Here is an 8,116-nt window from a genome sequence, read left to right on the forward strand (position 1 = left end):
AGAGCCTCTCATGTTTTAAGGGAGGCAATGCCCCCCCTAAACTTCAAATTTTTTCTTATAAACTGTGTGTAAATTTTGGTTTAGCCCCCTTAAAACTTTTATTTTTATTTTAATCTCTTTATATTCGAAAATTAAACTTTGGCCCCTCTCCAAATTTTATGCTAGCTCCGCTCCTGTGACAGAGTAATCTTTGATAGTTTGATAAAATGCATATACACACATCTTTAGAAAATGCAGACCGTATATAGCATTTATCAGTCATGAAACTAACGTCACAAATGAAGTCATGAACTACCTCTTAGAAATTTTGCAGACAAATCATATGATGACTTAAGTAGTTGTCCTTCCTCAGCTTCAAACTTTACCACAGAAAATGATCCATGCTCATCTCCGACATAACTGAATATCATAATAAAGTAAGAAGTTATTCATCATAATCAATTGAAGTTAACCACTACATAAACAGAACCAACATACATGAAGTGGGAGCCACTAATTACAGAGAAAGCAGTAATGTTCGATTCCCATTCTAAAGAACAAACAAGGCTTCTGCTCTCGAGACTCCAAATCTGCAAAAACATAAATTAAAAAAGTAAAAAAGTAGAAATAAAAATAACATTAACAAATAAAAGTAACACAGCCAGCATTCTTCTGGCTACACTATAATTGGCATGGAAATCTAGGTCAATCACCTTACTAATATTAAATCAACCATAACCTTATATTCTGAATTGTTCATTTCATAAATAATCATGCTTATCATTGTTCTTTCAGCAAATTCACAATGAGCAAAGAGAAAATGAAGCCAAAATATCCATGATACAATGCAAATACATAAAATACAGACAAAAGTAAAGAAACTGAAGAACTAAAGTATATAGGCTATTTGAAGGGAACTTGGGAAAACAAGAGAAGCACCCAATGATATCAAAGTTTTTAAATCTTTCATTGCCCAGCAATGCCTTTAATTAGAAATCCGTACTAACATCACAGAAAATGAATTCTATGAGAACAAAGTTACCTGGATATCATTGTCATTTAATACACCAACTAAGTACCCCTGGTTCTGAAGGAACTGCAAATGCCAAAAGAATCCATGCATCAATATGCCTCTAATTTTGGGAAGAATCATCATAAGCTTAGAAAGGTAAGATTTATACAATTTTGCATCATATTTGAGAAATGCAGATGAAACATACCTCCAAGTGCTTATAAGGCAATTGCTTAGGAGAAATCAAAATTCCCTCAATATTATCACCGCCAATCACCTTTAGTCTTCCATCCCTGCCATCAATGTAAGCAATATAAGCACCCAACATCCAGTTAATAAGAACATTCATTTAGCAGGCTAATCGATAATAGGATATTAGAATATGACTTTCATCCATGTACATGGTTTACATTCAGCTAGATTTTTTTTTTTGGTATGATACATTCAGCTAGATTTAACGCTAACAACATGCACACTTCTTCTAATTATCAAGTGCATAAAAAGAAATTTACAGAAAATAAAAGCAACTTATTTTCATATATGAATTATTTTTTCAAAATTTCAGAAACTCTTTTTTTTTTTCTCATTGACATCTTTTTAAGATATGGGAGCAGTGCAAACTAAAGTAACATAGCATCCATAGTATAGAATCTATATATGTACAAGAATAAAAAGCAATATGCAACTATACTTATCACAGATAATTAGAATGTTTCAATTACCAAGTCTAAGAGTAATTTTTTTTCCCTAAATTGTTGAATCCATTTCGTTTCTCAATGACATCTTTCTATGCAGGAACATTGCAATATCTAAACATCTACGGTATAAATATCAAACCATCAACAACAAAAAATAGTCAATATCAAATGAATTACTTAACAACACCGAGTTCCAAAGATTAAACTTCTCTAAATTGCCTAGTTCATTTTCCTAAGCATTATACTACTAAACAATATAGCTTACAAATTGACCAAAATTATTGTAGCTAACAGCTTTTATATTATAAGTTTATAAACCATCCATCAAAATAATAATAATAACAGTAATAATAAATAGATTGAGAGGAAATTAAATGAACTAACAGCGTTCCAATAGCCAACAGTCTCTGAATGGAATCAAAGGCGAGAACTGAAGCCGTTGATGGAATGCCATAGTGGATCACAATTCTTGGATCCAACTCACTTGACTTCAAGCCTCTATGGTGTTGGAACTTACTATGCTGAAATAAATTCAAAAAAATTAAATTACAAGAATTTCAAACCTATAAAAAAGAACCCCAGGAAGAAATGAAGTTGAAAGAAAAAGGAAGTTTTGTTACGTTGGAATGGTGGAGCACAGCTTTGTGCAACAACTTCTTGGCGAACATGGTGGGTTGGTGGTGTCCTCGTCGTAGTCGTTAGGTTTGTGTTTGAGAATTTGGTTTGGGTTTTTCCTTTTGGATGATCAAACCAATGCTAATAGTAATATTTTTTCCCTTTTTGCATTCAAAAATCAAAATTCTTTGCTTTTTCTTTCAGCTCTCTCATCAGTCAGTCACCCAGACCCAGCCAGTCAATGAAACAGAAATAGAAAATAGAATATGCTTTATATTAATTAAAATATATAGCATATAAATTCAGAAATTTCCACATGGGGATGTAGCTCAGATGGTAGAGCGCTCGCTTAGCATGCGAGAGGTACGGGGATCGATACCCCGCATCTCCAATGAAACGACAATAGTATTTTTAATTTCAAACCCTTTTTTAACCCGGTTCGAACCGGGATCCGGCCAGTTTTCACCTTGTGGTGACAAACGACGTCGTTTCGTCCATGGGAAAAAAAAAAATAGAGAACCCTAATTCGGTTCCCCAAAGCTCAGCAGTACTCAGTTACTCACTTACTCAACATCTCCTTCCGCTCGAGCTCCTCCCTCACATAACGAAATGTATATTTTCAAATTCAAACCTTTGTTTTTAACTCATTTGTAGGGTTTAAAACCTATTTCTCTCCTCTCCTTAGCCCTCACATTCAAGGTATGAATAATTATTTGCTCCTTGAACTATTAATTCTTCTTGTTGTTGCCACTGCTATTTGTTTTGTTGCTGTTGTTTCTGCATAAATTTATGATGCTGATGCTGCTAATTGCTTAAATTTTCCTGTTGTTGCTGCTTCTAAATTTATGTTCTTGTAGCTAATTTTGATATATGGTTTTGTAATATTTTTATCACTGAATTTTGAGTTGGTTGATAACTTCCAAGTTAGACTTGATTTAACAGTTATGTTAGTTGCAGCAGAAGATACTTTCATTCAGCCATTCATCATGTCTTTTCATATTTCTCTGTTGCAGTTACTTCTTTCTTTTTTTTGGTCAAGCAGTTACTTCCAATTACAATGACTCAATGAGAATTGAGACCTTACTATTGAACATAGAGCCCATTAGAGATTATGTTTTGTGTAAGCCCAGTTGTAGCCCAAATATGTTTCTTCTTTTGAGTCATCACTGCGATTGCGAAGCACCCTCCTCTCTCCCCTGAGAAACAAAATCCAAACCTGAAAGCTTTTGCCATCGTCTTTCCGTGTGTGAAGGCATGACAATGCAGAGTAGCGGCACAGTTGGAGTGAAGAGAGTGTTCATAGGAGCAGGATGCAACAGAATAGTCAACAACGTTTCATGGGGTGCTTCTGGTTTTGTCTCTTTCGGAGCCCACAACGCCGTTGCTATATTCTGCCCCAAGGTCCCTTCTCTACTCTTCTTTTTCTTTTTCTCTTTTTTTTTTTTTAAATTACTTATTACTTATTTAATCCATTTTTCAGTCAGTTACCTTTTGTCTTAAAGTTCGTATTTTCATTTTACTTATCTGTTGTTCAGAGTGCAAATATTTTGACTACTCTTCCGGGTCACAAGGCAGTTGTGAATTGCACACACTGGTTACCAAGCAGCAAGTTCCTATTTAAAGGTAACCCATTTTCTTTTCAATCTTCCTTCTACTTGAAGTCTACAAGTTAATGTTTTTTTTTTTTACCACAACAAAACTGTAACTGTATTATAGACTATTTAGCATGACAATAGATGTGGTGATATGATTTAGGAGACTTTTTTCAATGTTGAATGTGTGATTAACCAGTAATAATAATAATAATAATAATAATATGCTTCGCGCATAATCTGTTTTTAATGTGCAGCAAAACAGTTGGAGCAGCATTATTTGCTATCTGGGGATGCAGATGGTGCTATTATTTTGTGGGAACTGTCCCTTATTGATGGAAAGGTGCGGTTTGTTCCATTCCCCCCAAAACCCCAATCTTCAATTGTGTGCAACTAACTTCTGAGATGCAATTGTTAGTTTGAAGCTTTATTTGACTGTGTTTTGCATTTTTTTTTCTCTTTGATCTGTTCTTAGTGGAGGGAAGTGTTGCAAGTACCAAAATTACACAAAAAAGGTGTTACATGCATTAGTGGAATTATGCTTTCCCAAACTGAGGCATTGTTTGCATCTACTTCCTCAGATGGCACTATTTGTCTATGGGAATTGGTATTTCCACCGACACGCAATGGTAAACCCTTATTCCATATGACATTCACCTTTATTGTTGTCATGCTTGTACTTCTCTACATTTATTGAGATTTCCTTGATCATTGTAGGTGACTGTAAATTGTCATGTCTGGATTCTTTCTCCATTGGTTCCAAATCTATGGTAACCTTGTCGATGGCGGAATTGCCTGGAACTGGTGGGCAGATAGTCCTTGCTACGGGAGGGTTGGATAACAAGATCCATCTTTATTGTGGAGGAAGGGCAGGAAAGGTATTTTGATTCCCATAATTATATTAATGTGAACCTTTATTTTTATTTTATTTTATTTTATTTATCCACTGTTGTATGCGCTCAAGTTATTTATTTACTTTTGTTTTACATATGAACTTAGCTTGTACATGCATGTGAGCTGAAAGGACATACAGATTGGATTCGGAGCTTGGACTTCTCACTGCCTATAAGCATCAATGGGGACGCAAACAATATTTTTCTAGTGAGTTCGTCTCAAGATAAATGCATACGAATTTGGAAGATGGCGCTACGGAGCTCTATTACCACTGGAAACGGCATATACAAGAAGGAAGAAATAAGCCTTTTATCCTATATAGAAGGTCCTGTACTTGTAGCTGGTTCATCCTCTTTTCAGATATCATTGGAATCTCTTTTGATCGGACATGAGGATTGGGTATATTCAGTCCAGTGGCAGCCCCCTTTGGTTGATTCTGTGGAAAGGGATGCCTATTACCAACCACAAAGCATTTTATCGGCTTCTATGGACAAAACTATGATGATCTGGCAACCTGAAAAGAATTCTGGTGTCTGGATGAATGTCGTCACTGTTGGGGAACTAAGCCATTGTGCTCTGGGGTTCTATGGTGGTCACTGGAGCCCAAGCGGAGATTCAATCTTAGCACATGGTTATGGTGGTTCATTCCATCTTTGGAAAAATGTTGTCAATGATAATTGGCTGCCACAAAAGGTCCCCTCTGGTCATTTCGCATCAGTGACGGATGTTGCATGGGCCAAATCCGGTGATTACATTATGGCTGTTAGTCATGACCAGGTATTTAAAAAATATATTCATCCACAAAAGCTTTACTATTAATCAATTGTGTTTGTCAACTTTTCTCTTATAATTTTCAATTTAAAAGTGGCTTGCACTCCAAATCTACGTGTGATGTTTAACTAGTTTGATAATCTTGGCAATATGTACTTGCTAATGTATTTTCTTTTTTCAAATCATTCTAGTCTTTGCTGCTGCCTGCCAGTTGTCAAATAATAACTCTGAACATTTGCCTGCTTAATTCTGGCTCTGAAAAAATTTTACTATGTATTAAAATTGCAGACAGCTAGAATTTATGCTCCGTGGAAAGTTGAGGCATCTCTAAAGAAAGGGGAGTTCTGGCATGAAATAGCAAGGCCTCAGGTACATGGACATGATATAAATTGTATGGCAGTTGTTCATGGTAAGGGAAATCATCGTTTTGTAAGTGGAGCTGATGAGAAAGTTGCACGAGTGTTTGAAGCTCCATTATCATTTTTGAAGACATTAAACAATGCTTCTCTGAAGAAGAATTGTTCTTCTGATGATGTCCTCACAGATGTTCAGATTTTGGGTGCAAATATGTCTGCTCTTGGACTATCACAGAAACCTATATATGTTCATGGTCAGTTATTTTGTTGAAATTTGAAATTTGAAATTTATGATGTTAGACTTTTCATATGGTGAAACAATTACAAGTCTGTTCTGGTTCATTGGTCCTTAAAAAATTTGACTTAGTTCTTCTAATGCAGCTGTACATGAGGCCCCTGAGAGAGGTGTGGCCGATGGTCTTGATACCCTAGAAACTATTCCGGATGCAGTTCCAACCGTGTTCTCTGAACCTCCAATTGAGGATCAACTGGCTTGGAACACACTGTGGCCTGAAACACACAAACTCTATGGTCATGGAAATGAACTATTTTCTTTATGCTGTGACCATAGGGGTGAGCTTGTTGCATCATCATGCAAGGTATGTGGTATCGCACTATCTATAAGCAGTGATCCTGTATAATTAGACAAAGGATTTAGTGTTACATGTAAATCTTTTCTGGTTGGAATTTTTATTAATTAAGGGATTAGATTCTGCTTATCAGCGTTATTCTTTCATCCACTATATTATTTCTATGTTATTTGGTAGTTATTGCCTGCTTGTTTTATGCGTTGCAGGCGCAATCTCCAACTGTGGCAGAAGTATGGCTTTGGCAGGTGGGTTCATGGAAATCAGTTGGCCGCTTGCAATCTCACAGCTTAACAGTGACACAGATGGAATTCTCACATGATGACAACTTTCTTTTGACTGTCTCAAGGGATCGCCAGTTCTCCGTTTTTACAATTACAAGAACAGGTAACAAAACAGATCATTGACTTTATAGGATGAAGGCATGTGGATTTGCATCTTTTTTGCATTATCGTTCAGCAATGTAAATCAAGACAACAATAGTGTAGAAGTTAAATACTATAATATTATTTAGTGAACACCTATATTACAGCAAGAAATGTAGGTCTGCATAATCCTAACAACTCAAATGTGGTTTGTAGGCACTGATGAAATCAACTATAGTCTTCTTGCAAGGCAGGAAGGACATAAACGAATTATCTGGTCATGTTCTTGGAATCCACATAGTCATGAATTTGCAACGGGCTCACGGGATAAGACGGTGAAAATCTGGGCCATAGAGAAGGAATCGTCAGTCAGACCACTTTTGACTTTACCTCAATTTGCAAGTAGTGTGACTGCACTATCTTGGATTGGCCTATATGATCGGAGAAACAATGGACTTCTAGCCATTGGAATGGAAAATGGTCAAATAGAACTGTGGAGACTATCTTACAACAGAGCAGATGATGGGAGCATTTCGGCCCCAGGTTTGGCTGCCACACTTGCGGTACGTGTTGATCCATTTATATGCCATGCCTCTACTGTAAACCGTCTCGCATGGAGGAAGAATGACGAAGATCATATGAGTATGCAACTGGCTTCATGTGGAGCTGATAATTGTATAAGAGTCTTTGACGTAACTGTTGAGTAATTAGGCTTCTTAACCTTACTTTTTTATTTTTAATACATATGTAGAATATTTTTTAATTGTTCCTGATATAGCTGCGTCTTAGAAAATGTCCCTGCTTGCATTGTTTTATGCTGAAAAATGCCTGTTATTGATTTTGTTGAATAATTAGTAGTGTTGTACCCACCATTTTCAGCTGTCTGTGTTTTTACCAAGGCTCTGAAAACCGAATCAGTCATCAAACTGCTCTAATTATTGGTTTACTGGTTTACTGGTTTATAGGTTTAACTGGTTCGATTGTAGTTGAATTCAAAAAACCGTTTTATAATAAAATAATAAATAAAATATAAATAAATAATTAAAACATAATTATAGTTTAATATAAATTTTAAAATATCATCTAAATTAAAAGTAATATATAAACCAGAATATTATGACCTCATTCAAATACAAACTCAAGTCAAATAACAAAAATAACCAACCAAACATAAAATGCTAATATCCAAATTTATCATCAATCATATTTATTCATATTCACAATTTTATCACATTCATTCATATTTA

The 8,116-nt window shown here is 35.5% G+C and overlaps 2 protein-coding genes and 1 non-coding gene across 7 annotated transcripts in view; 2 read left to right on the plus strand and 1 right to left on the minus strand.

Annotated features, from left to right (window-relative positions):
* The window catches only part of LOC107639563, a 9,346-nt gene extending 6,812 nt beyond the window's left edge, over positions 1–2,534 (minus strand). For all 3 annotated transcript variants that reach the window (XR_002361423.1, XM_021121421.1, XM_016343100.2), the window contains exons 1-6: positions 2,310–2,534; positions 2,074–2,210; positions 1,200–1,284; positions 1,022–1,075; positions 478–569; positions 296–399 (exon numbers count right to left, since the gene is read on the minus strand). Coding sequence is in view for 2 of the 3 variants with exons in the window: in XM_021121421.1 (XP_020977080.1) it covers positions 296–399; positions 478–569; positions 1,022–1,075; positions 1,200–1,284; positions 2,074–2,210; positions 2,310–2,357 (520 nt within the window). In the remaining variant the exon portion in view is untranslated. The remainder of the gene's footprint in view (positions 1–295; positions 400–477; positions 570–1,021; positions 1,076–1,199; positions 1,285–2,073; positions 2,211–2,309) is intronic.
* On the plus strand, positions 2,623–2,695 carry TRNAA-AGC. Its single transcript has one exon. It is a non-coding gene; the product is annotated as a tRNA-Ala (tRNA).
* LOC107639565 (elongator complex protein 2) lies at positions 2,842–7,753 on the plus strand. 3 transcript variants are annotated; one of them, XM_016343105.2, is made up of 11 exons: positions 2,842–3,003; positions 3,318–3,705; positions 3,840–3,927; positions 4,154–4,239; positions 4,372–4,525; positions 4,614–4,774; positions 4,896–5,567; positions 5,850–6,171; positions 6,299–6,516; positions 6,714–6,891; positions 7,086–7,753. In XM_016343105.2, the coding sequence occupies exons 2-11, from the start codon at positions 3,559–3,561 to the stop codon at positions 7,574–7,576; spliced, it is 2,517 nt and encodes an 838-aa protein (XP_016198591.1). In that variant the 5' UTR covers positions 2,842–3,003; positions 3,318–3,558; the 3' UTR covers positions 7,577–7,753. The 3 variants fall into 3 exon arrangements, with proteins under 3 accessions (XP_016198591.1, XP_016198589.1, XP_016198590.1); XM_016343103.2 differs by having other exon boundaries at positions 3,347–3,705; positions 7,086–7,576; XM_016343104.2 differs by having other exon boundaries at positions 3,557–3,705; positions 7,086–7,576.

Source organism: Arachis ipaensis, chromosome B04 (genome assembly GCF_000816755.2).
Source record: "Arachis ipaensis cultivar K30076 chromosome B04, Araip1.1, whole genome shotgun sequence".
NCBI classification, from domain to species: Eukaryota; Viridiplantae; Streptophyta; class Magnoliopsida; order Fabales; family Fabaceae; genus Arachis; species Arachis ipaensis.

Bases quoted from the DNA above. Each gene is read 5' to 3' on its own strand.
- LOC107639565 (XM_016343105.2), top strand. From the start codon at position 3,559: ATGACAATGCAGAGTAGCGGCACAGTTGGAGTGAAGAGAGTGTTCATA. The intron at 4,526-4,613 runs GTAAACCCTTAT...TGATCATTGTAG, and splicing joins ATTTCCACCGACACGCAATG to GTGACTGTAAATTGTCATGT. The intron at 5,568-5,849 runs GTATTTAAAAAA...TTAAAATTGCAG, and splicing joins TGGCTGTTAGTCATGACCAG to ACAGCTAGAATTTATGCTCC.